Here is a 26,926-nt window from a genome sequence, read left to right on the forward strand (position 1 = left end):
TTTTTCATTCTGCAGCACTAATCATACTTTCTATGGCAAAATATACCCCCTCATGTTGTTTCTTTTTAAATTAAATGTTTTAAGAGTTACCACTTTATTCCAATCAAGATGGCTTCAGGTGTGCCTTACCTTTGTAATAAGTAGGACTGTTAGCGCTCTAGTTGTTCTTTAGAACACTCTGGGACATTCTGTCATTGGGCTATACTTGGGCTACATCTGGGTGATATTTGGGCTACATTTGGGCTCTTTTGTCTCTGGTGGCCATTTTGGGAGACTGCATGTCAGAATGTTTTAATGAAATAGAAAAGGATTTGAGAAGTCACTCAAAATGTGCCGTAATTTTTCATTCTGCAGCACTAATCATACTTTCTATGGCAAAATATACCCCCTCATGTTGTTTCTTTTTAAATTAAATGTTTTAAGAGTTACCACTTTATTCCAATCAAGATGGCTTCAGGTGTGCCATACCTTTGTAATAAGTAGGACTGTTAGCGCTCTAGTTGTTCTTTAGAACACTCTAGGAGGCTGCAGTAGAACACTAAGGAATCAACAGACAGTCTCTGTCCTTGTTGGATGTACATGTTTTACTGAGAATGTAAGACTTCATTTTCACATGACTGAGAAAGATAATGTGAATTTACAGAAAATATGCTTTCAGTTTAGCTTATAGATCCCCTTCCAAACCACTGTGGGAAAATCATGAGATATTAGTTTTCTTTCAAACAATATTCATGATATCACAGCAGAAGGTTTTTTCACATGGTAAAATCACCTTAGAACCCACCACAATTCCTAAAACGAGTATGGTACCATCAACAAATGATTTATAATGTAACTAAAGTCCTAAAACCCTCTATTAACTACAATGCTTTTTAATGAGGTGCTATCATGTATATTGGTCCCAAGATGGCTGCCAACACTTCTTGGATGAAGTGCTGACAGCCAATCAGATCAGATGTGTGGTTAGGCTCCGCCCAGATATATATCTTTTTTTGAACCTAAATTACTCAAAATCCACTGGAGCACATATATTGAGACCTAGCAAAGGCACATCGGGCTAACAGTCCCTACAATTTTGCCAAGTTTCGTGCAAATCCATTCAGCCGTTCGAGCTAAAAGGGAGGCCAACCGCCCTATGGAAATTAACATGGGAAAAACGCGTTTTGGGACCCCCGTTTTTTCTTGGCCCCCCCTTGATGAAACCCCCCAAATTGCCAGGGGCTGCTCAGAAACAAAATGTTCCATTTTCCTGAAAATTTCAGCCAATTCCGCCTACAAACGCCAAAGTTATTAGACATAGAATTTTCAAAAATCCCATTGAGAAAAAATCCTAACTATATATACCTACTAGGTAATATATACATATATATATATATATATATATTACATAACCCATGTCAGTTATGCCGTGATCCAAGGCATAGGATTGACAAGCCCAGTAGAACGCTAAACATGGGTATTTGATGTTACTATATTCCACTTGGACTTTATGTAAGTAACACTCCTTGCTGTACCTACCTGTGTGTCAGTAACATTACTGCCAATACTTGTATTTTTTGCCACAGATCACCCATTGCATCAGGCAACAGGCAAGGTCATAACTTTAAGACCCTGTATATCGAAAGCTTGGGTGATCACAGAGTTAATTGGTAGTCATACCGATCGCAAAAGTACTTGGGTTTGTGATGTGGCTTTGAAGCCTTCTAAAAACTTCGGATTTTCAATTCAATGTACATAATGACGAATATAATGTCATGAGTTGTTCCCAGTTTGTTTGGTTTTCAACCCTTTATGCTCATAATTTTGACAATTATTTTAAGTTATTGTATTTTATTTGAGTAATGTTTATTATCATGTATTCAACACATCTTAATTTGCTTGGCACAGAACTAACAAATGTGGAATTAACATTTTGTTCAGTTTCAAAGCAAATCTAAGAAAGAGTTTCTTCACATACTTGTCACTTACACTAAACTCTTCTATGCTGTTTAAAAGAGTCATGACAGGGTCGGCATGGCAACCAGAACCAGTTGCAACCTGTCAAAAAAAATTCTAAGTATATAAGAGTAAATGTGGTGGTAGCCAGATGTAAAAATTGATACTTGTATAGCGCACTACTCACAAGGGTCTCAAGGCGCTTGTACGAATACCGCTGTGGAACCCATCCTGGCTTTCCCTGTGAGGCGTCCACTCCTGGGCACCCCCAAGGTGGAGGCCAGGTATCCTTAGCGTTGTGGGGCCGTTTTGGAGGTTAAGCAAACTATTGCCCAGAGTTGCAGAGTGGGACTCCATGATTGTAATAGGCACCGAGGCGAGAATTATCAGGTCCGTGGAATTTTGAGCGCAAGACCCGCCGAGGCGGGGAATTGTAGCCTGGTCCCACGCTAGACCTCTGCATCAGGGTCTGCCGCTCTAATCATTGAACCACAGTGAGCAAGGCGGGTGGATACCGCTGAAAGGCCTCTGAGCTGTAACATGGAATAAAGGATCTTACTTTGGCAAAATTCATGGTGTCAGCGCCTTCTTGGATCGAGAAGTGTTGGACTGGTATTGGATTTCTTACATAATATACATAATAGTCATATCATATTATAAAACATACCTATGTGGTAAAGTGCTGCGGTGTAACATACCAAAAAAAGCCTGTGTGGAACTTGCCTGCATTGTAGCATCTTGGAGGGTAAAGACATCTGGGGGAAGACGGTGAATTGCATAATAGAACCTATTGATTTTTTTTTTAAACTGTTGCAGTTTAACAGTGACTGATGTAAAGGTGTTATACCCTGGGTGAAAACCGTTCACACACAGTAATAGAAAATGTTATAACAATCTTTGATTACAATGTTGTCCATGCTACTGCTCAATAAATGTAACACGACAACAAGATACAAGCCAATATTTTGATAAACCATTTTTGAAACGGAATCTCGTACCTGCATATATTTATAGAACTATGCATCGCAAGATCGTATTCACTTTGAGCCAATATCTTGCATATAGCATTGCTAAATATATTCGATATGATATCTCATATTGAAGTATATTGTTTATTATTAAACATAATAATAATTGTATAGCATGCAATCTAAATGTATTTGAAAGATGTTATAACCCTAAATTGCACCCATTTAAAGTACGTAGTGTCGACGTATTTAATAAGACAACAGTTGGCACATCACCATAGGCTCATCTCATACTTTTTAAAAATTAGGTGTTGGGCGCATCTTTTAGAAGTAGGTGTAGACGCTGTCCCATTATGGCCTGGTAGTATAATTTAAAACCAGGCTAAGGATCAGAGGACTGCTTTTAGGGGTCAACGATAAAGGGGGCATCACGTAGCGAGCATGTCAAGCAGTCCTGACAGTTTTTTTGTAGACAAATATATAATATGCCCCTTCTTCCTTGAGAGGGACAGACATATTTTGTACACTCACTCAGTATAATATGGAGCTGTTATGAACATTTCTTTAAAGGCTGATTTTAGTTCCCAGTGCCCCACTGAGCATCAATTTAGTGGCAGGTCAAACTGAGTGGTGGGGTGGAGCCATTAAAATGCCACGTCATTCGGGGTGAGGCAGAGGCACATGTATGGCAGGCCTGCCATGCAACTAGCTAAAAGTAATCTCTGGCCAGCTTCCAGTTCACTATGGACTATCTAGGTGTAAATAAAAAATAAAATTGCAAATGTGTACCTTCACACTTTTCTTGACAGCTACTTGCCTAAGCACTGGGCTAGTGTTTTTTTTTGGAGACCATTTAGAAACTCACCCACACATACAAACTCAATGGGTCATGTATGACTACGCACTTGTTCAACCATAGATGCAAGATTTGGCTTGTAAATCTTCTTAGATAAAGCAGTTTGGCCCGGCGACTAACCAATTAGACAAGGATTGGTTGGTTTCGTCTTAAAACGAACCACACTAGGTTTGGTACCACAATCATGGAACATCACTGCAATAATATTACAGCAAGAGACCAACTATGTGACAGATTCTAACCCACATGAAAGCCATGGCATGCAAAGGGCTCTGTCATAGCTAGTTGGAATGCAACGACTGCTCAGGTTCAGACCAATGGTCTGGCATTAAATTGCCTGCACTCCAATTCCACTGGTCTGTAGTGGGGCTGGAGTGCCCTGTAACCTGGAATGTCACTAGTTCCTTCCCATCCAACTGGCCAGTTAGGAGAAAGGTACAGCTCTAGCTCTACTGCCCTGCTATGTGACAAACTCTTTCCTAGCCCCGCTAACATAGCAAGACACAAGCTTTTCCTCATCTCAACTGGACTGGCCCTACTGACTGGCCTGCAGTTTGACTGATTCTGCCCCAACCCATCCCCGCCATAAATGGTTCTGCACCAGTCCCACTTATCTGTCATGCTTATGCTTTGCCTTAACCCAATAGAATTGGCTTGCCCCTGGTCCTGTGCCAGAACTTTCGACGTAACCTCTAACTTACCGTTTCCCCAAACATCTAGCCTTCCAATTGACAGGCTACACTGGTTTGATAAGTGACGTGGCTCTACCACAGTCCTGCATTACTGACATGACTGCTCTACTCCGCCTTCCTGTGAGTAGCCATGCTCCACCTTACTCAACAGTGCCGCCCTGACTTGTTTGTTTATCATGCTTTTCGGCGGGTCTCACATATGATTCAGCAAAAGCCTTATTCTTTTTTGTCTAGGTCTGGCATTAGCCAAGCCCATTTGAGATATATATATCAAAATAAAACCCTTTCAGACATAGTGATGCATACATTACATAAAAAATAGATGCAGAAAACTATGGGTTGTGAAATATGGAGATAGAACAGCTATTCTGAGGCCCACTGGAGGGCTTGAAAGTAGTTCTTGTAATTGTTTGATCACGCACAACCCACTGGAGGGTTGAAAATGGTGCAGAGAAACCACAAGTTCCAGTGTGCACTGGAATAACATTCACTGAGAAAGGCACACCGGAAGACTATAAATTGAAGTTTTACGCAGGGAACTGTGGGAGCCTTAATAATTGTGTGTTTTCAAACTGCCTCTGACGAAGGAGAATGAATCTCTGAAACGCATAAGGCAGGAGGTTTTAATGATCAGAATGGAAGTTTTTTTTCCATTAAATAAAAGTTTTGGAAAAATCACCAACTGTTGGAGTGCTTCCTGAATGCAGAGCACTTTTGGAGGATATATATATATTACCTAGTGGCAGTCGCCAGTAGGTAGTTATTGTTAGGACTAAAGTTTCCATAGGAAAAGTGTTTTTGTTATACCAATAACTTTGGCGCCACTTGACGAATCTCCACGAAATGTTCACAAAATTTCCCTTTTTTGTTCAGCTGCTGTGTTGAAAGTTTCTGGGTGATCCATCATGCGGGGGCCGAGAAAAAAGGGGGTCCCAAAACATGTTTACCCCATGCTAAGTCTATGGAGATTTTTTATTTTTTGAACACCACTACAGCCCAAACTGCTGAACGGAATTACACCAAATTTGGCATAAAGCTAGAGGTTGGTCCAGAAAGCATGCTTTTTGTGATTTGTTATAAATCAGATCCGAAGTTTTTGAGATTTCTATCTCTAAAAAGTATAGATGTCTTGGGATGCAAGTCCTTGCAGTGGACTCGCTAATCCTACTAAAATGTGATTGGTTGTCAACACTTCAACCAAGAAATGTTGGCAGCCATCTTTGGACTCGAACAAAAAAAAAGAAAAGGGGGGATTGGTAGGAATACCTTGACCCTCCCAGAAAATTAAGCATGGGCTGTCGTGCTTTGTTTATTATAGACCCCCTGTGTGGGCCCGGTCCCGGGGGCATTAATATAAATAAGAGAGGGGGCGCACGTGGCACCTAAGGCTGCCTCCACAGCCTGGGGACTGCTACCTCCCGGGGACACTGTTGTATGCAAATGCCAGAGAGCTCGCTGGGCCTCCTGCTGCCCCAAGGACAGCCACCTCCCAGAGGCACATAAATTAATACATTTTTAAATAAAGCAATGTGGAGGAGACCCCATGCCTCTCCCACAGCCCGGAGCACGCCTCCACGGGGCTCAATTAATTATTTCTGCGTGGGGGTCTGCCACCCATGCAGCCCCGGGGACCGCCACCTCCCCAGGGCGCAAATGCAATCATGAAGGGGGATCCATTATGGACTTCCGGTCCCGGGGACCACCACCCCGGGCTTACTTAAAAAAGGAGGGGGGCCACGCAGCCCCCCCTCATGGAGCTCTATATGGCGCTAAGTGCCTGATCTATCATTGTCCCGAGGTGCCCTCCCCGGGACATTGCAGCTTGCTATGGCTAGCCATCGCAAACTCTCTGATTTCAGCAAGCAAGACCAAAAATGCTCTCGCTTGCTGAAAGCAGAGCATGTCTGTTACTCTACCTACTGTGAAGCGTGCAGGGAAACAGACATTGCTTTGGGATCCAGGGAGCTGCGTTCCAGCAGCTCCCTGGATCCCAAAGCAATGCCTGCTCCCGCAGAGGGGGCGGAGCTGGCAGGAACAGTCGGGCCTTAAGGCTCCCCATGTCCCCAATGGAGAGATCAGGCCCCGGGGGATGGGACCCTGGGGCCCAATTTGGCTGTGTGGCCACCCTCCCCAGTCTTTTTTTTTTACTTAAAAAATAAAAAGAGTCAGGTCCCCGGAGATGGACTCACTGAGGCCCAAAATGGCGGCAACTGGCTGGAGGCTCCCTCCCTTTCTACACTACTCTGCTAACGCACCTCCTGGCACACTCCTATTTGGGGGATGAAGTCCCCTTGGATGCTAAGGGTCCTTATAGGCCAACACGACCTCCTTTTACCTCCAGTAAGACCCTCACAGAGACATTGCTGAGAGGTGCCCAGAGGCCATACCGCCTCTCTCCACCACTCTGCAAACATGCCTCTCAGTGCACTGCGGGTGGGGCCATGAGGTCCTTTGCCTCTTGAGGGCCCTAGGACCAAAGTGGACATTTTTCCCCAACAAGTAGTGCACCAGGAGGCACGTTTACACAGTGCTGAAGAGAGAGGGCATGGCCTCTGTCGATCTCTCAGCAATCTACCTGTTTGGGTCTTACTGGAGGTAACAGGAGGGTTAGTTGACCCTCTCAAGGACCCTCAAGAGTCAAAGGGACTTCATCCCCCAACATGTAGTGTGCCTGGAGGCACTTTTACAGAGTGGTGGAGAAAGGGGTTGTGGCCACCAAAAACCTTCAGCAAACACACTGTGTGGGACTTGCTTGAGGTAACAGGAGGGGTAATTGGCCCCAAGGTCACTCAATAGCCAAGGGGACTTCATATCCCTACTAGTAGTGTGCCAGGAGGCACGTTTGCAAAGTGGTGGAGAAAAGGGGAGTGGCCTCAGTAATCCTGCTGTGTGGGACTTGCTGGAGGTAATATATGGGGTGGTTGCCCCCAAAGGACGTCTTTGTTAGGACGTTATAGTTAGGAATTTGCATTTAAAAAACCTTAGAAATTCACTTAATAAACCAAAGGTTACAGAGATGTTATAGTTAGGCTCAGGTTTTAGTCATACAAAACCAGAGAAATTGAGCAGCTATAGTTAGCTGAGCTAACTTTAACTCACACCACCATAACACACTGCTTATGACCTCACATATTACAGAAACTTTTGCATGTTTTTCAGATCCAAAGAAAATGTATTTTCTCAAATACATGCCTTTTCTTACTTTAATCCTCTGCTCATATTTCAGGTACACGTTTACTGGAATCTACACCTTTGAGTCTCTGATAAAGATTTTGGCAAGAGGATTTTGCATTGATAGCTTTACATTCCTACGAGATCCATGGAACTGGCTCGATTTTAGTGTCATTCTTATGGCGTAAGTAAAAAGTAGACATGTTTTGTAATGGGGAGTGAGCATGAAAAACATAACAGTCTAACAGTGATATGTGTGAAAGTTTGTTTCAAAGTTTTAATAATTAATAAATTTCCTCCCTCATGTGAGAAATCTGTATTGCTTACCTTATAAATATCGATTTGTGCCTTTGATGCATTTCCGTTGACGTTTGGTTGGTGTGAGAATGTTAGCATCATCCTCTTTGATCGCCTTGAACCATAAGGAAGGTAGCTCCTAGATAGGCTAGATCATAAACAATGCATGGGAGTCTGGTTGTCGAAAGCTCAACTTGGGGTTAAGGAATGTGAGAAAATGTGGTGTCCAAGGAATTGGGTGACATTTGCAAATTTTCCTCTAGTAAAATTTGCCTTACTAAAGGAAAAAATGCTCTTTTAAACCCTCAATTTACAGAATTGTTTTTAGCAAAATCAGTGATAAACTTATTTGGAAGATTTCAGTGAATATGATGATGATGCTATCATTCAAGTTGCACCCAAATCAAAAGTAAATCAGTAAGAATTATCTGCCACAAATCTATTTTTTTGGATTTGTTTCTCCTGAAATTGCATTATAGAAACTTCAACAATTTTATGACATTTCATAAAATTCTAAAGGAAAAAGAGCTGTATGTGACTGCTCTAAACATTATTGAGGAGTCCTCATCATAAGTACTAGTAAACTTAAAAACAGTACACCACGATATTGCTACTCCTTGTCCATTATCATTAGTTTCATATAATCTTGTTTAAAAAGTTTTGGTAACTATCTTTATACTAACTCTCAACTACCTGGAATAACTCTAAAGGTATCAGCTGGCACTCAGTTCTACAACATAAGCCATGGGATGCGCATAGGCTTTCTGACATACTTTAGGTAATCGCAAAACACACACTATTTAAATGAGGGTCTAAGGGCTAGTTTTATGACTCTGCACTGGACACATGCCCCCAACATAAGACTTACTACAACAAAAGGTGTCCAGGAGTCACCACCGTGTTTTTACTTAAGACTGACCACCATACGACTTACAAATTAGATTGTGAGTTGATGCCATTCATGTGTAAATACCATTCAACTACTCATACATTAAGCACGCAACCAGGGTAGGAATTTTTCCCATCAGTTGCCGTTCTGTGCCACCACTATCACATCATTTGGGTCCTCCTTACCCAGGAGTTCGTACAAAACCAGTCACACTATTTGTGAAGTGAAGACTGTTAGGAGTAAGGAAGCTGATGTTATTCGTTTCACTGGGTGGTGTCAGTATGGTGTTGATATAATATTAACAACTGAAAAAAAGCAGTGCATGTGAAAAAAGTGTGTGATGAGTAAAATTAGGTGGAACTGAGTAGAATAAACGTTTTATTATTTTCTCTCAGACCCCTAAATCTAAAAACAAGTGAATAGTAGATTTAACATAATATCTACCAGCAAGTGGTCGACATGTTTCAGCATATAAACGGAATTTATCCTATGCATTCGTCAGGACCTTGGTGTTGCTACTGCTTGCATAACTTAGTGAAAAAGAAATATAAGGGAACAATATCACCTGATTGGCAGGTGCTGATTCTCCACCACAATCTAAAACAGTCATATGGATAAGGAAAGAAAAAAGAAAAACAAGCATATTTGTCAAAGAATGCACTCATTAGTAGCGATATTCTTGTGGTCATGTACATACACTTTGATTGACATGATATCACTCACCCAATATTTGTGGGGATGGCGCCTCACCTCACCTGGCTGCAGCTCAGGTAGCTATGGAGCACCGCTCTGTTTAGCAAAATACAATCACAGAAACACTCAACCAGTTCAAAAATCAAGGCAAGAAGTCTTATATTTAATAATACTTTTACAGATAACACCACTTATCCCGAACTTTTACTGATGGAGTGAGCAGGAAGTTTGTGGATACAATGTTAGATGTTGTTCCTTTTACATCTTAACTGGACCAGGTTTTTCAGTGGAATTAAGTGCTTTTTACACGATCCCGTTCTGAATTTAAACAAGTGCAGACTCCAAATGACCCCCTAACTTTAACTTTAGAACAAGCGTTATCGAGAGAGCAGCTCGGGCGTATGATGTATAAAAAACTAGAAGGTATCAGCCCTTGCCACGGACTAGAGGTCACACAACAAATTTGAAAGCGCGTTTACAAGAAAAACTTTAAAATAGCCAAACATTCATCCTTGCCGCGGACAAAAGATGACTCGGTAATTTAGAGATGATCGTTATTCAAGTAAAACGCCCGTGCGTTTGTTTGCTAAAACACCACGGGAGCATATTCTATTCGGCATAGCGCATTTGTTGTAACTGTCGACAAAGCTGCCGGCAAAAGAGCTCTCACACACCTACCTCTCCGTCGGTGTCTCCCAGCGTCCCTCTGGGCTATTCTGGGGAGGCACCGAACGAAGAAAGAGGTGGGTATTTCAACTACGAATGACAAACAAATCTAATGGGTTCTGGGAAAGGTAGTTTCCGTTTCGGAATTTGACGGAAAGTTCGAACACCTTAATTATTACCCCTTTAGATCAGAGGTGTACGTATTTGTAGTGTGTGACAAAAGGAACACTTTTATTCTAATTGAAGCCGAAAAAGCACATGTAAACATTCCTTTGTCATGAATAGTCAAATGATGTATATGTAATGATACAAAAATATAAATGTTTACACCCACTCTTTTAGGAGAAGGATTTCACGGGAATTTTTAACTGCAAATAACATGCAAATTTGATGAGTTCTAGAAATGATGAAATCCTTTTTTCAAATTTAGCGGAAAAAAAAACCAACACTTTGATTTTTACCCCTCAAGAAGTATTTATAGGGTATAACCACGGGACCTTTTTTTTAAGTATATAAAGTAAAGCAAAACAACTCATATGGAAGTATCTTTCAGCAATATGCGTATTGTAATTAGTCAACAGTGTGTGTCTTAGATGGTACAAACGTGTCTTATCTACACCCACTCATTTAAAGAAACACTCCCAGATGATGTCAGAATCTATAGTGACATCCAAGGTATGGGTTCATTGAGACCTTCCTTGTCACTGTTCAGCTTATAGACCCACTTCTGCTCAATTTTGAACAGAAATTTGCCTATATCTGGACAGTGGTCTGGTATATTAGGTTGTTCCAGTATGGTCCATGTGAAATCATTTGGACCATGTCCCTTTTCCAGAAAGTGAGCTGTTAGGCGTGTCGCCTGTTTACGGCATCGGACAGTGCTTTTGTGTTCACCAATTCTAATTTTTGTTTTTCGAGTCATCATGCCAACATATCTTTTAGGGCATGGACAAGTAATCATGTAGATGGTGTTTTCGCTATTACAATTGGTAAATTTGCTCTTTTGCCATGGGCGCATAGTTCCTATGTCTACAGTAGTTGACTTTGTTGTTTGTGGGCATGCCGAGCAATTTCCGCAAGGATGGTGTCCTTGTTCTGGCGGGAGATCCCATAGAGTGCCCACTTGTCTGGGTAATTTGCTTTTCGGTCTAGTATGGACCAGCTTGTCTTTTATGTTAGGTCCTCTATTGAAGGCAAAAAGGGGAGGAGGTAAAGTGTCTCCACTTGTGTTCAAAATGGACCAGTGTTTGATTATAATTTTACGAACCTGGTTAGATTTTGTGTGAAAAGTATTCACAAATGTCATCCTATTGGGTTTTTCTTTTGGGATGGCAATGTCCAAAAGGGCGTCCCTGTTGTTATTCGACGCCCTTTTCTTAGATTGGCGGGTCTTAGTGGGGTAATTCTTTTCACGCAGGTGTTCAGATAATGTCTCTGAGTGTTTTTCAAAGGTTTCTTTTGTAGAACAATTCCTCTTAAGCCTGAGAAATTGCCCAAAGGGCAAATTCTCCCTGAGGGCTCTGGGATGACAACTCTCAAAATTGAGGAGCGCGTTCCCTGCTATTGGTTTTCTATATAGCTCTGTTGTTAATCCTTCATTTGTTGCCGTTATCAGAAGGTCCAAGAAGGGCAGCTCTTTTCTGCTAAACTCCACTGTAAACTTCAGGAATTCATTACAGTTGTTCAACCAGTTGTGAAATTCCGGTAGGCTGGCCTCAGAGCCTCTCCATACGACAAAGATGTCATCAATGTACCGCTTCCAAACAAGAAGCGATACATAGTAAGGGTTGTCCTGGTTCAATACCTTAGTCTGTTCTAGCACATGGACGTATAGATACGCTAGACTGGGCGCGAAAACGCTGCCCATGCTAGTTCCAGAGATCTGGAGATAGGTGGTGTCTTCAAATTTAAAATAGTTTTCTCTCATGGCCAGCTCAGCTAGGTCCATGATAAAGGCAGCTGGAGTTATAGATTGAAGATCCCTCTCTTGTAGTATGTTACCCACAACTTCCAGAGTCTCTGTCTGGGGGATTGATGTATACAAAGACTCTACATCAAAAGAGACAAGTAGGTCCGTAGAGATGTCAAATTGTATGTTAGGCAATAGTCTCAGCATATCTTTTGTATCTTTAAGATACGTTGGCATTTCTTTAACTATAGGGTTCAGAAAGAAATCCACAAATGTGGATAAAGGCTCCAAAACTGACCCTACAGCTGAGATGATTGGTCTCCCTGGAGGTGGTCTCTGTGGTTTATGTACCTTTGGCAGGCAATAAAAGTATGGGACCGATGGATGAGAGGTGCGTAGATATTGGCCTTCTTGTGGGGTGATCCACCCTTCCGACGTCGCCTCTTCCACTATTTGGCTGATCTTGGTCTTCAATCTTTCTGTGGGGTCATCTTTTAAAGGTAAGTATGACTTCCGATCTTGTAGCTGCCTTAGACATTCCTGTCTATAAGTCTCTGTGTCTAGAATGACAATTGCTCCGCCTTTGTCTGCAGGCTTTATTGTAATGGCTTCATTAGTAGTTAAAGCCTGCAGGGCTGATCTTTCTCTATTGGGTAGATTGACAAAAGATCTGGATTTTTTTGTATTGAAAAGTAAGTTGATATCTGTCTCCACTGCCTCTTCAAAAGTTTGGACTCGTGTGGGTAATCCAATGGTTGTTGGATTGGAAGTCGATGGTCTTTTTAAACCAGTATTGACAACCAGTTCTGTGTTCTCTTCCGAGTTCTGTTTTGCAAAGAAGTAATGAAGTCTGACCTTCCTAAAGATTTTGGATCATTCCACTTGTGTATTGAATTGATCACCCTCGTGAGTTGTTACAAAACCTAGTCCGCGGTTGAGAAGGTTTTCTTCTTCATTGGACAGGGAATGGGAGCTCAAATTTATCACGAGGCTGGTTGGTTGGTTATTCCGCTCGTCCCCGCTCCGTCCTGTGGAATCTTTTTGCCGCTCCTCAGGTCCATTGTTGGCTGTTGTACTGGCGTTGTGCATCGGACCTGGGTTACTTGTCCCTGTCTTCTCCTTCCTCTGTTGGTCCTCTGACCAAACCCTAAAAAAGGCTGCGGTCCCTGTGCTTGTTGCATTTGGTGAGGGAAGAAAGGTGGGCCCATTTGGGGAAAGTTTGGACCATACATCCAGGGACCTGGTTGCCAAAAGGGTTGAAACTGGTTTTGACTGAAGTTGTTGAAATTGCCTCTTCGGCCTCTTCTATTGCCACGTCCCTTGAAGGGATATCCATTACCACGTTGAGATGTTTCAGAATCACTGGAATTGTCATCAGAGCTTGAGGTGGCATAACTGGAGCCTCCTCGACGTCCACTCTGATTAAATGATGGAGCTACGTAAGACTCACTAGTTTATGGATACACTTTCTCACTAGAGAATTTGGCTAAATCTTTCTTAAATTTCTCCAATTTTGTGAAAAGAATAGATTCCTTAAATTCAGTGTTTTTCTTATTGCAGTCATCTTGTCCAGATTTGAAGGCTGGTGGTTTTAAGGTGGTTTTTATTTTCCCTTCGAGTAGTTGTATCTCAATTAAGATTTTATCAGCTACACGTTTAGCCGTTTTAATAATAAGGACAAGCCAGTCCCTGGTGCACCGCCAGGCAATCAATGACCAATCCTTCAGAAATTCTTTGTCATCCAAGAAGAGTCTTGGCGCATTGGTCACGATTAATCCTGACGGTGCAAAGTTCCCATGTAGATATTGTGCCATGGTTATACCGTGTACTGTGGTTCTTGAGTGGGATTTATTCCAACCCTCATCATTAGTACTTACTGCAAGGGGGACACTATCCAGTAAGCTAGGATTCTCATCCAGAATATTCTGAATCTCTGCTTCTTCAAAAGCTAGTCCACAATTTGAGGCCATTATCAATAATTGTCTTAGCCACAGATGCTTGCCGAGGATTAAAGAAAAGGGAATGTTCTATGATTGAGTAAAAGTCAAAACATCATACGCCCGAGCTGCTCTCTCGATAACGCTCGTTCGAAAGTTAAAGTTACGGGGTCATTTGGAGTCCGCACTTGTTTAAATTCAGAACGGGATCGTGTAAAAAGCACTTAATTCCACTGAAAAACCTGGTCCAGTTAAGATGTAAAAGGAACAACATCTAACATTGTATCCACGAACTTCCTGCTCACTCCATCAGTAAAAGTTCGGGATAAGTGGTGTTATCTGTAAATGTATTACTAAATATAAGACTTCTTGCCTTGATTTTTGAACTGGTTGAGTGTTTCTGTGATTGTATTTTGCTAAACAGAGCGGTGCTCCATAGCTACCTGAGCTGCAGCCAGGTGAGGTGAGGCGCCATCCCCACAAATATTGGGTGAGTGATATCATGTCAATCAAAGTGTATGTACATGACCACAAGAATATCGCTACTAATGAGTGCATTCTTTGACAAATATGCTTGTTTTTCTTCTTTCTTTCCTTATCCATATGACTGTTTTAGATTGTGGTGGAGAATCAGCACCTGCCAATCAGGTGATATTTTTCCCTTATATTTCTTTTTCACTAAGTTACGCAAGCAGTAGCAACACCAAGGTCCTGACGAATGCATAGGATAAATTCCGTTTATATGCTGAAACATGTCGACCACTTGCTGGTAGATATTATGTTAAATCTACTATTCACTTGTTTTTAGATTTAGGGGTCTGAGAGAAAATAATAAAACGTTTATTCTACTCAGTTCCACCTAATTTTACTCATCACACACTTTTTTCACATGCACTGCTTTTTTTCAGTTGTTAATATTATATCAACACCATACTGACACCACCCAGTGAAACGAATAACATCAGCTTCCTTACTCCTAACAGTCTTCACTTCACAAATAGTGTGACTGGTTTTGTACGAACTCCTGGGTAAGGAGAACCCAAATGATGTTATAGTGGTGGCACAGAACGGCAACTGATGGGAAAAATTCCTACCCTGGTTGCGTGCTTAATGTATGAGTAGTTGAATGGTATTTACACATGAATGGCATCAACTCACAATCTAATTTGTAAGTCGTATGGTGGTCAGTCTTAAGTAAAAACACGGTGGTGACTCCTGGACACCTTTTGTTGTAGTAATACTTTAGGTAATACCTTTGCTAGTTGGGAGTTTTTAGTTGAGGGGCCTTTGTTAGTTGTAACCAATCATTGATCAGCCGCAGCCTGTGCAGGTAAGAGCGGTGGGGCAGTGGGGCACCGGTGGGGGCAGGGGGGGAGATTTCAACAGAAGATGACAAATGAATTACTTATTTAATTTTCCCTCATCATCATCCGTCGAAATCCCCCCACCCCTCTTTCCTGCACGGGCCGCGACTGTCTTTGATTAAGCCTATTTATTTGTGGGCAGCCTTTGTTGCCTGGTATTCACCTTGATTTAAACTGCTGAGTGGAGGTGAAAACACATCAACCCATATTTGGATGGCATGAGTCACAATCATTTCCTTTGGTCTGGACACAAGGGATTTACTTAAGGGTTCTCCCTTTGTCCAGGACTGAAAGCGCCTTCCCTCTTGTTCTTATTTGGGGAAAAGGAGATCATGTAAGTACTCTGTGAAGTAGCAAACTCTGGAAGCCATGGACGAAGCAGCAGCAGTAGGAGTCACCCAACTGTGCTACAACCTCCCTTATCGAAGGCTTTAACTTATACTAGTATTTGACCCTTACTTGTTGCTCAGTGTAGAGCTATTTTCATTCTCTATCTAGGCCCTGTGACTCTGCTTCTGATTTGTGTCCCTGTAGTGAGTATTCCCTTATCCCATGTAGGATAACAAGCAATCATCTTCAAATACAAATGACTAGAGACTGGAACTACCTCCACCAAATTGTATTGTATTGGTAGAATATGAATCTCTGTACCAAACACCTTATATCTACAATAAAACCTCTTGCGGCTCTCTAGTGTCTCCTTGCTACATCTAGACTTAATACAGTGCAACTGTTAGGTAACGTATGGTTCAGTGACCTCCCATTTAAAATGTCAAGATTATAATTAGCATTTTGGCAGATAAAATGAAAATGTTATTTAAAGTGACCATTAAACTCAGGTTATATTATAACTCTTGAACCGGGTGAGAGCAGAGCAGTCTGTTACCAGTTGATCTCACCATAGAATGGATTCAAAGAGATTTTCTGATTGCATGAGAATGGCATGGTTTGGAATGTTAGCACCATACACAAAGGACATAAGTGGTAGTCTTTGACGCATAATAGCATAGCCATACTATGCCAAATAATTCTTCAGCAGTGCCATGCAGTACTAAGTTGTGTGTTTCGCTGCGGTCAATTAATTGTGCATTTGCTTCAACTGGTTCTTTAAAGCAGGTCCTAGTTTCAAATAAGCAAAATGGAAGGTCACAGCCTAAACAACTGTGCAGGGTGTTTATGGGATCAATATGTGTCCTGATGAAAAGAAAGCAACACTGCAAGTACAAATGGCACTTTTGTGATGACCTCACCCTACCACTACAGTCTCCGGCTTTCAGACCTACCTGGTATTTACCATAGTTGTATCCGAAGGCGGGACAATGAACCGTTCTATAGTATAAACACAATCTGTTTTGGGCAATACACATTGAAGATCACAGTTGGATGATAGCCAGCCGGTCTGCAAAGTGCTGGAGTGTGATAATGACTAATTGTGATGATGGTGAATGATGTTGTCCATTCTAGTCCTGTTCTTTGACACAACAATGTAGCACAGGAAGGACAAGGAATTGAATTGAATTGAATGTAGTCTTGTAAAGCGCTGATTTAGGCCAAGGGCATCAAGGCGCTAGTGCGGAGTAACCGGACACAGGAAAAATGGGGGCCAGCTTAAGCAAAGGTGTCAGGAAAAAGCCTGGTTTTTAAGGCCTAGCGAAATAACAGAAGAGAGGCCTGACCGGAGATCTCTAAAGGAAGAGAGTTCCACAATTTGGGCGAAGCCGTGGAGAAGGCTCTGCCACCCTATTTGAACTTCTGAAACCTAGTGACAACAAGAAGGTTTTTATGTAAAGATCAAAAGGGTATACTGGGGGCATAATGCTGGACACGCAACTTGATGTCTTCAGGGCCGGCGTCATAAAAAACTTCATGGGTCAAACACAGGATCTTGAAAGTGATCCTGCCGTCCATTGGAAGCCAGTGCAGGCTCCTGAGGGTGGCCTTGGCTGAATTGTGTCTAGGAAGATTCAGCACCAGCCTTGCTGCCGCGTTCAGTGCCATTGAGAGCCGGTGGATAAGGCTCTTGTTAATGCCCATATAAAGGGCATTGCAATAGTCCAGTCTGGAGGACACTAATGCCATAGCGGCCTGCTTACGTGCATCAGGGGAAAGATAGTGGGAGATCGTCATGAGGATCCTAATAATACCGAAACAGGTGGAAACAGTCCTGTTTACCTGAAGATCTAAAGAGAGGGCAGTATCCACTATCAACCCCAAGTTCTTCCCATGGGAGGCCATCAAGGGCACTCCCCGAGCGCGGATGGCCACCACTCACTGGACCAGATTTCCAGATCTTTCCCAAAAATCAGGACCTCGGTCTTCTCTCCATTCAACTTCAGGAAATTCTCCACCATCCATTGGGAAACATACAGTTCCTGAAATTAAGGGCACAGTCCTTTACAGTGTGTGTAATGAAGCCCATTATTTGGGTGTCGTCCGTGTATGATAACACCTCCAGCCCAAATGATCTCACCACACTTGCAAGGGGGGACACATAAATGTTAAAAAGTGTGGGGCTTAAAGAGGAGCCCTGTGGTCAACCACAGTGCAAGGGTTTAGGAGCAGAAAGTAACTGGCCCATCTTCACTCTCTGTTCTCTTTCGCAGAGAAAGGAGGCAGCGGGCCCTCAACATCTATCTCCCCTAATCGAGGCACCAGTATATGGGAAGATAGAGTGTCGAAGACTGCGGTGAGATCCAGCAGAATCAAGAGAGTGGTGTCAACCTAAGTGCAAATGCTATTAAGGACTGCCGTAAGGGTAGGCTCCGTGCTATGATGTTTCCTGAAGCCGTGGCAGGCAGTAAGGAAATGGGTCGAAGATTTTTCAAATTGCCCGTATCCAGAGAGGGTTTCTTTAAAAGAGGCTTCACAACCGCTGTATTCAACACAGAGGATAGACTCCCTCAGAGATGGCGCGGTTCATGACCTCCATAAGAGGAGGAATGACCGAGTTGATGCTGTCAAGAAGCCTGTCAACCATCTCTAGTGACAGCAGGGGAAAGCTGAGAAGTCTCTGGGTCAGCCCCCTAGGCAGACTCTCTCCTAAAGAGGTAGGGGTTGGAATGCCCAACCTGATAGAAGAGTTTGCTTTTTCTAGTGAAGCATAAATCTCCGATATTTTGGTATGGAAAAAGCCGGAGATTTTATCACAAAGTTCCTGGGATCCTTCTGTGGGGAGGTTAAAGAATCAATGATCTTAAAGAGATCCCTAGCGGAGTTTAACAAGGCTGTAACCCCAGAAAAGTATGATCTTTTTTCTTCCAGGATAGCAGATCAATGTTCTTTCAGACAGTGCATATGTCGCTCTTTCTCCTGGGGCTCTAAGTGGGCACGCCACTGCCTCTCCTATTTTTGACACCCTTGTCTCAGCGTCCTGAGTCTGTCTGAAAACCAGGGAGCAGACAGGCTTTTTCTAGTTGAGTAATGCCTCTTAGCTGGGGCAAGGGCGTCCATCGCTAGTGTGAGTGTATGAGAAAGCTCCAAGGCTGCCGAGTTGGCATCAGGCTGATTAGAGAGCTCCAAATTTTTCAGGAAAGGCAAAAGTGTGTCACTATTTACAAGGAGAACATACCTAGCACTCGCCCTGCTATATCAAGAAATGATCTGGGGGAGAGGGTCGAATGCAGTAGGAGCAGGCTTAGTTGCAGCCCAAGCCAGCAGGACACCACCCCTTGAGAGGGAGGCCCAAGAGATCAGACCCAGTAACAGCATCCCACCAGTGTGGGGGTGCAGGAAAGAACTATCAGGGAACAAATGAGTAAACAAATTTACAAATTCTGCTTGGCATAAACTGAGTTTATCATTAATGCAATCTGCTAAAAATGCCTTTGGCTCTTAAAGGACGCTTGAGAGATTTTCCAATTCTTGCCAGCAGTACCAAGTAAGCCTTGCCATGTCTGAAAGTGTTGTAAATCCACTCATCATAAAAATTGTTAAGATATTTGTGCTAAAATAGTGCAATAAGACCTCTGTTCTTGAGGGCTTAGATGGGGCCACTAGTGTTTGATTTTTTGCACTTCAAAACTCCCATAATCTCTGTATATCCTCAAACCCTATAATGGCATTCGTCTCCACCCCTAGGCATGAAGGTCAGCACGAACGAGGCAGGTGAAAAGGCTGTTGTACAGTTTAGTAGTCGTGTTGAACGGGGGACACATATCTTTTCCAGATGCACAGAAGCAAGACAACCAAAGAAATACAGTATTCCAGAGCTCATAACGTGGACTTTTGTTGAATATTGTTATCATTCCCCCCATGGCCACTGGGTCTGCTCCACCACCATGACTTCTCTTTACAGTAGAAGCAAATGCTGCCTCCAGATTTCACTTGGTACCTCATGTTGAGAATGTTTCTGTCACTTCACGAACCTCTTCGTCAGTCAAACAGGCAAGTTGTCTGGGCACAACTGCATTCCAGATGGAGGGAGTGGGGACACATACCGTTTTATGGTTTGTACAAGTCCTGCCAGCAAGTCAAGTCTATGGTGCTCAATTCAGTTCTGAGCTTAATTAAAAATCTTGTCAACTAGCATATTCAGGAGGAAGACCATTTCAGTGGCTTTTTCCAAATCTGGCGTACTAAAAAGCAGCCTTGTGTGGAGTTGGATGTGGACTCCAATTTTCAAGCCAGGTAGCTACAAGAATACCTTTTGTGTAGGCATGTAAATGGGGGGACAAGTGCACAATGGCAAACAAATCCTACCTAGAGATGATTGAAGTGGCCATATCATCTGTCCCTCCACTTAAGTGTCAATAATTGGTCAACACACTCAAATTTCAACAATGTAACCAAATCCACACTATTTCCTGGCCTTTAAGTAGAAGGAGGGCTGGACCTGTTCCTCTGTATTCTCTCGTCAATTGATGTGACACAAAGTCTTCAGCCTGACACAGATGCTCAATGAGTATTGATTTGGTTGGCTCACGTTATGTGGATTGGTGACACAAGATTACAGATCATAAAATCAAAATGGCAAATAGTGTGCTTTTTCATTCTGAGGCAGAGAAGTGCCACTAAGCTGTGCATCTGTACAAACTTTCATGCAGAGGTTTAATTCCAAGCAGCCCATGTCCTGGTACACCTTGCCATCCACAGATCTGCTGACATATGAAGGGTTCCCCATTGCTGAATAAAATACTTTTACGACATTATGTGAGAGCTTCCACCACTCAAATATTAGAAATATTTTACAAGCTAAATCTGAAATTGTGAAAGTAGTAGCAAGATATATAAAATGATGCAAAAACTAGGGCAAACCTAGTTCACCAACATGACCCTCGACCAGTCATACCCAAGCTTTCACTCAAGTTATTCTGGTTCACCTTAGATAAGATTCTCCCCTCCAAGGAATGCATTGACAAGACAACCAAGCCAGCTTGGTTACAGCTTTTCTTACTTAAGAAAGTGAAACTGTTCCGCCCAGAAATCTCACCCCCTCTGTTGACTCTCAGCAGGCAGAATTGGCGGCAAAGAAGTGCCAAAAAGAAAAAAAACGAGCTCACAGGCCTTCTCCATGTATACACCCAGTGTACAAAATTTGGTTATTAGCATCAGGTTATAAACACCGTCCTTGTTAGGCTGAACTACTAAATACACTAAATAAACCTGAGGTCAACCCCTTGTAGATATGGCACAGGACAAAGACTTAACTTAGAGGCAATGTGTAAAGTATGTATGGAGTATACAAATAGTAATCAAGTCAAAATGAAAATAAAAATTCCTAAATTAATTAGAAAAATAGAGTAAATTTCATAAACAAAATGATATTAAAATTACACAAAAAAAACATAAACGGGAACCAGTGATATGAATTTGTAAAGTTTTAAGTAGAAATAGCACCAAGAAGAAGAAAGTGACAATGATAGTCAGTGGTCAAGGAAGAACAGGATCTAGGCACAGTTTGACACTGACCATGATGGAGCGTGGATCGGATACACTAAGTAGGTTCATCCTGGTCAAAGATTTTACCTTCTGACTTTAGCCCTTTAAACCCCAATCCACAAGAGTACTCTTCAAAAGCTCACCAAGCCATCAGGAGAGGCACCTAAAGACTTGTTGTGTACCACCAAGGGCCTCAGGGGAGGCTCTTAGAGACTTACTGGTTATCAGGCAGAGTACTGTCCAGATCTGGTTGCCACTGATCAGGTAGAAAGTTGCAGGAAAGGCCTCTTATACGTGTTGTGTTCATGTAGCTTCAACAGGAGATCAGCCTTATGACCCTTGGAGTCCATTTCTTTGTCTTGGGTACAAGAGGAGAGCAGATCCAATCTTCTTGGCCCTGCTTGGGTCTCAGACAGCAGGTTGAGTCCTCTTTAGTTCTTTTAGAGATCTAGGAGTTATATGAAGTGAGTGACCGGAAATGCCACATTCTTGCCTAGCACAAGCTAGTGGGTGGGAATGACTCCTGCAGATGCCTCAAGACTGCCCATTTTGGGCATTTCCTAATAGTGGAAGTCTTTGACCACATTAAAATCAGGCTTTGAGGGCTGGGTGTGTGTCTGTGTGGGCATTGTACTTTAGCAATCCAAGTGTTCTCCCACATGTAACACTAAAATCCAGTTTTAGGCAGTCCCTGCCCCCCAACAAACTCAGAGACAGGAGTCTGTTAGAACACACCTGAGTTGTCAACAACCAGACAGTGGATACATACAAATTGTTTTGACAGTCTGTTTCCCTCCTTTGAAGTGTGTCCCAAATGTTATATGTAAATCCAGCAGGCTGTGACACTGTAATATCAAAAGAGGCCCACTTTAATTAAGGCCTACTGGCTGGTGGGGACAAAAAGAAGGATCCTGCCAACGTGTAATTTGCCTGGTCCAGGGGAGGCCTCTTTGAAGCTTTCCTTCAATGTCAGCAGACCTGTCAACCAGGATATGGCATTTAAACAGGACTTGACACTTTAGTTCCAAAAAAGAACCTGCCAGCTCCTTTGCATAGTCTGTCAAGTTCAGCTAGATAACCTCTGTCCATTTAGGTCAGCCTGTTCTTTGCTCCTTGTTCACACATCATCTATGCCTATTTAAATGCTATTTACTGGCTGGCAAAAGTTGGAGAGCAAAATGCAGATTTACCTTCCAGGTATTCCATGCAGGGCAAAGATACCTTTTTAAAAAAAAAAATTCCCTAATAGCAAAAAAACTGACATCACCATTGAATTTGATTTTAATAACTATTAAAAATTGTTGTTTCATTATATTTCTAGCTAGTCCCATTCCCGAGATATAGTATTAATATTTAATAATGTAGATCGGTGCTTCCCTATTTAACAGCCAACCCTGCAACAGTAAAAATAGATTTTAATACTTTTTCTCTGTAAGAACATGTTTTAAACCTTTAATTGTTCTACTTTTAAATACCAGGCACTCTGCCATATGGGCAATAAGGCCTACTTACGGTTGGCTTATAATTATTTAAAGGAAGGTTTAGGCCTTTCAAATGGGGACATTTTGGCAGTTCAAAATGCAGGTAAAACCTGAACAGCAAGGCTATTGTTGCAGGCAACTGTAGTGGATGGGACAATGGGTGCTGCAATCCACTTGTGACATTTAACTGACAGGCCCTGGGTAAACTTTGGTTCCATATGCTAGGGACTTATAGGTAAGTTAAATATGCACACATTTTCTCATGTTTAAAGGAGGAGTGCAACCACTTTACCACTGGTTAGTAGGAAAAATGCACAGAGTTCTATAGTCATCAAAAATAAGGTTCAGCAAAAAAGGCAAAATAAATATCAGAGGTGACCTTGCAGAAAGGGCAAATGTCGAACACGAAGGATCTGGAAGAACAACCCTGTATTTCTTGGGACTGCCCCAACCCTGTTTCAATTTAGAACAGAGTTGAAAACTCAACTCTTTCTAACAACACTACACAGTGATGCAGTAACAGTCCACTACTGCTCTGAAAACACGGATATTCCTCGAATCCATTGTTAACTATATCTTTACCATTGATCCTGTACAATACTCTGCTGTCATTCCGCTAGGTTTGCACTGTACAAGCAAGTTACTTTCCTTCGGAAATGCTTTTTTTGGTGTGCACAAGATCTTCCCAAAGACACCTCACCTTTTGAATGTTCCAGGCACCATTCTGAATCCCAAAGCTCTTTTCCAATAGCTCTCCTGTGCTGGTAGGAGGCACTGGCTCCACTTTGAATTTACACACTGCACTGCATGATGTCACCAGAGTCATAAAGCGCCCCATCGACGTGCTGAAATAGGTTACCATGCAACTAAGATTGGTGCACTTCTCGTAATTATTAGTATGCATAGGACTTTGAAATTATATTCCTGGGAAATATGTAATTAAACGTTAAATCATAATATGATTCTTAGTAAAGGAAACAATGCAACTGGGAGGAGGGTGGGTCGGTGATGAGTCTGCAGGTAGATCTTGTATCCACCAGAAAAGGTGCTAGCAAAGGTAAGTAACTTGATTAACCATGGGCGTAGTTTGTGTAATTGCGCTACGTGTGGCTACACGAAGTGCACTTCGCACTAGCACGATGCGTGTAGCTACGCGAACTGCGTAGTGCATTAGAGAAATGCTGTTCGCACTGATTGCACAGTGCCGAATGTTTGTCCGCACTGTGCAGTCATTGCAAACGGCATCTTGCACAGTGCAAGCGGTCGTTTTCTGCAGCACGAGTAGATTTGTACTCGAGCGGCAGCTTTCTCAACGTGGACTGGTAGTCTCTCATCGCGAGCGGTCGCGAGCATACGCGACTACTGTCAATGATAAACCTGACCTTCCCGCGTTGAGAATCTCGCTGTGAGGTTTATTTTCCACCCTCCTGTTCGGCAACTTGATGTTGCTGATCGCGAACGAGGAAAAAGTCTGTTGTGGGGGTTGTTGTCCAGCCGCTCTTTGAATGATGTCCTTTTGGTGGTGCGGATCATCTGGTAGCATTCGCGGGTGGCGCTCTTGAGGGCTGTCATGTTTTCTTGTGTCCGCTTGTGGCGCCAGGCTTTTTCAAGGGTTCTGCACGATTTCTTTGCGATTTTGAGGGCGTCTGTGAACCATGCGGTTTTTCTGTTGCTAGTCTTGCCTGGGGGGGTTTCTTCAGAGGGGCGAGGTCCACTGTGCGAGGTTGTGCGCTGCGTCGTTGGTGTCGGGGGTGTCGGCTGGTGGGTTCTGGCTCAGCGATGTGGTCAGTTTGTCTGTGGTGACTTTGCTCCAGCATCTGCGGAGGATCTGTGGTGTCTGGTGGTGGGAGGTGGTCTTTTTGAAGGTGAAGTGGATGCAGCTGTGGTCGGTCCAGTGGAGTCCGGAGGAGTGGCTGAAGGAGACTTGGTTGCTGGCGGAATAGATGGGGTCGAGTGTGTGGCCGGCGAGGAGGGTGGGCGTGTCCACCAGTTGCTTGATCCGAGGTTGGCGAGGTTGTCGAGCAGGGTTGTGGTGTTGCTGTCGTCGTTTTTCTCCAGGTGGAAGTTCAGGTCCCCTATGAGGATGTTCTCCGGAGAGGCTAGGGCGTGCGGGCTGATGAAGTCGGCGATGGTCTCGCTGAATTGTGTTCGTGGGCCCGGGAGTCGGTAGATGAGGGTTCCTCTGAGGGTGGTCTGGGGGTCGGTGTGAATTTGGAAGCGTAGGTGTTTGGCGGCGGTGAGTGTGTCTTTGCCATTGGTCGTGACGCTGATCGTCTTCCTGTAGATGATGGTGACTCCTCCTCCGGTTTTGTTGACGCGTTCCTTCCGGTTGATTCTGTAGCCTTCCGGGATGGCTATGGCGATGTTGGGGCCGAGGCGGCGTTCATCCAGGTTTCCGTGAGGAAGGCGACGTGTGGAGCTATCGTGTCGAGGAGTTCCCAGAGTTCGACGGCGTGTTTGTGGACGGAGCGGGTGTTGAGCAGGATGCACTTGAGGTGGTTGTTGTTGTCGTTGCTGTGTTTGGTGGGTGGGGTGCAGGTACAGAGGCAGGTGAATTTGCAGGCTCGGCAGGTGAAGGGTCCATGGGTGTGCTTCGGGGTGGCTTGGTAGCAGGCGGGTGGTCGTCCGGTGTTGAGTGCATTGAGGGCGGCGGAGTCGTATCTCAGTCGGGCAGCTTGGCTTCGGCGGGGGCCAGGGGTTCTTGCGCTGAGCGCGGTCCAGGCGCCGACGGGCGCAGCCGCGCAGTGGCCTCCATTAAGAAGGTGCGAGGGAGGGAGGAGCAGGTGGGAGGGGGAGCAGGGGTCCAATCAGGCACGGGGCGGGGCCGCAGGGGAGGCAGCGGCGGGAGAAAAAACGGAGGGAAAGTAGAGGCAGCAAGGGGGCAGCAAGGGTGGTGCTGACGCGGTGGGGGAGCGACCTGGCCTGTGACCAGGGTCGAGGGTTGCTCCATTTGAGGTGAACTATGTCTCCTAATGCTCAAAAAAGCACATAGAGAGGCATCAAAACTATTTTTTCAAATGCTTAAATGAAAAATAGGTAACAATGTCCTTCAATGATGTAATATATTATCTCTTTAATGAATTCTTGAGACATTCACGATGTTAGATGATCAAGCACAACAGCTGCAGTACAGCCAACGCGTTTCGCCCCAATGGGGCATCCTCAGGGCATAGAACTGAGTCCACCAGCGTTTCTGTGATCTCTAATATATCTGGTCACTTTGATATGGACTTTATGTAAAGAGAGGCATTCCCTCAGTACCAATAGTGGTTTCTCCCCGATGATATCCGATATACGGTATAGAGCACACTTTAAACCAAAGCATTCACAGTAGCTTCAACACTAAACGCCGACAACCTGACTCAAAATACAGACGTCTGTATTTTGATTCGGGCTGTCGGCGGGTTGAGAGACACAGTGTCTTACTGGGGCCAGTCAAAAAGCAACTCTTTATATGAAGTGTTTCATATCATAGCGAACACCAGCGATTTGAGGAACGTAATACAGTTCAAGAATGTTTAGTATTGAAGCTACTGTGAATGCTTTTGTTTAAAGCGTGCGCTATACTGTATATCGGCAAAGGAAATGTTAACCCGCTGAGAGAAACACTCCCCCAAAGTTCTACTAGAACAACATGCCATGCAAAACAACACACCCCAGACCCAGCAATCAATTGACAATTTAATAGCACCATCAACTGCATGATCCGAACAAGTACAATAAACATTCAGAATAGTTTGCTGTAAGATCATTAACAATGTTAAACCTCCCAACACACTACTTATAGAGTGAGGTAGGTTTCATGATTATTTTGCAGATTTATAGCATTTATTAAACATTTAATTATGTATTTATGGTTTAATCATGCAAATAAGGAAAGCCTGTTTCGTTGCATGCACTCCCCTCCTTATTTTTGGTAATCACTCATCAGTCGAGGCACCAGAATTGCCCTATGCCTTACATTGCTTTTAACAGGGTCAATATGGCAGCGGCAATGTTAAATTAAGTGCAGTGTGCCGGAATGATGCTTTTCTTTAATCATCATTGCTCCATGTACATATACAAATATCTATATGTACACTGCATGCATGTTAACACTTCTGTAGATGGGGTAAGCTACCCTCTAATGCCCTCTTTCCATATACCACTGTGAGTCTGTGTTGTTCGGGTTTGAATTCCTTAAAAAGAAAA

The 26,926-nt window shown here is 43.3% G+C and overlaps 1 protein-coding gene across 1 annotated transcript in view; it reads left to right on the forward strand.

Annotated features, from left to right (window-relative positions):
• SCN4A (sodium voltage-gated channel alpha subunit 4) overlaps positions 1-26,926 on the forward strand; it is a 1,232,571-nt gene that overhangs the window by 578,100 nt on the left and 627,545 nt on the right. Inside the window, exon 5 of the mRNA XM_086923780.1 lies at positions 7,678-7,806. Within this exon, the coding sequence (XP_086779906.1) occupies positions 7,678-7,806 (129 nt within the window). The remainder of the gene's footprint in view (positions 1-7,677; positions 7,807-26,926) is intronic.

This window comes from Lissotriton vulgaris, chromosome 5, assembly GCF_964263255.1.
Source record: "Lissotriton vulgaris chromosome 5, aLisVul1.2, whole genome shotgun sequence".
In the NCBI taxonomy this organism is placed as follows: Eukaryota; Metazoa; Chordata; class Amphibia; order Caudata; family Salamandridae; genus Lissotriton; species Lissotriton vulgaris.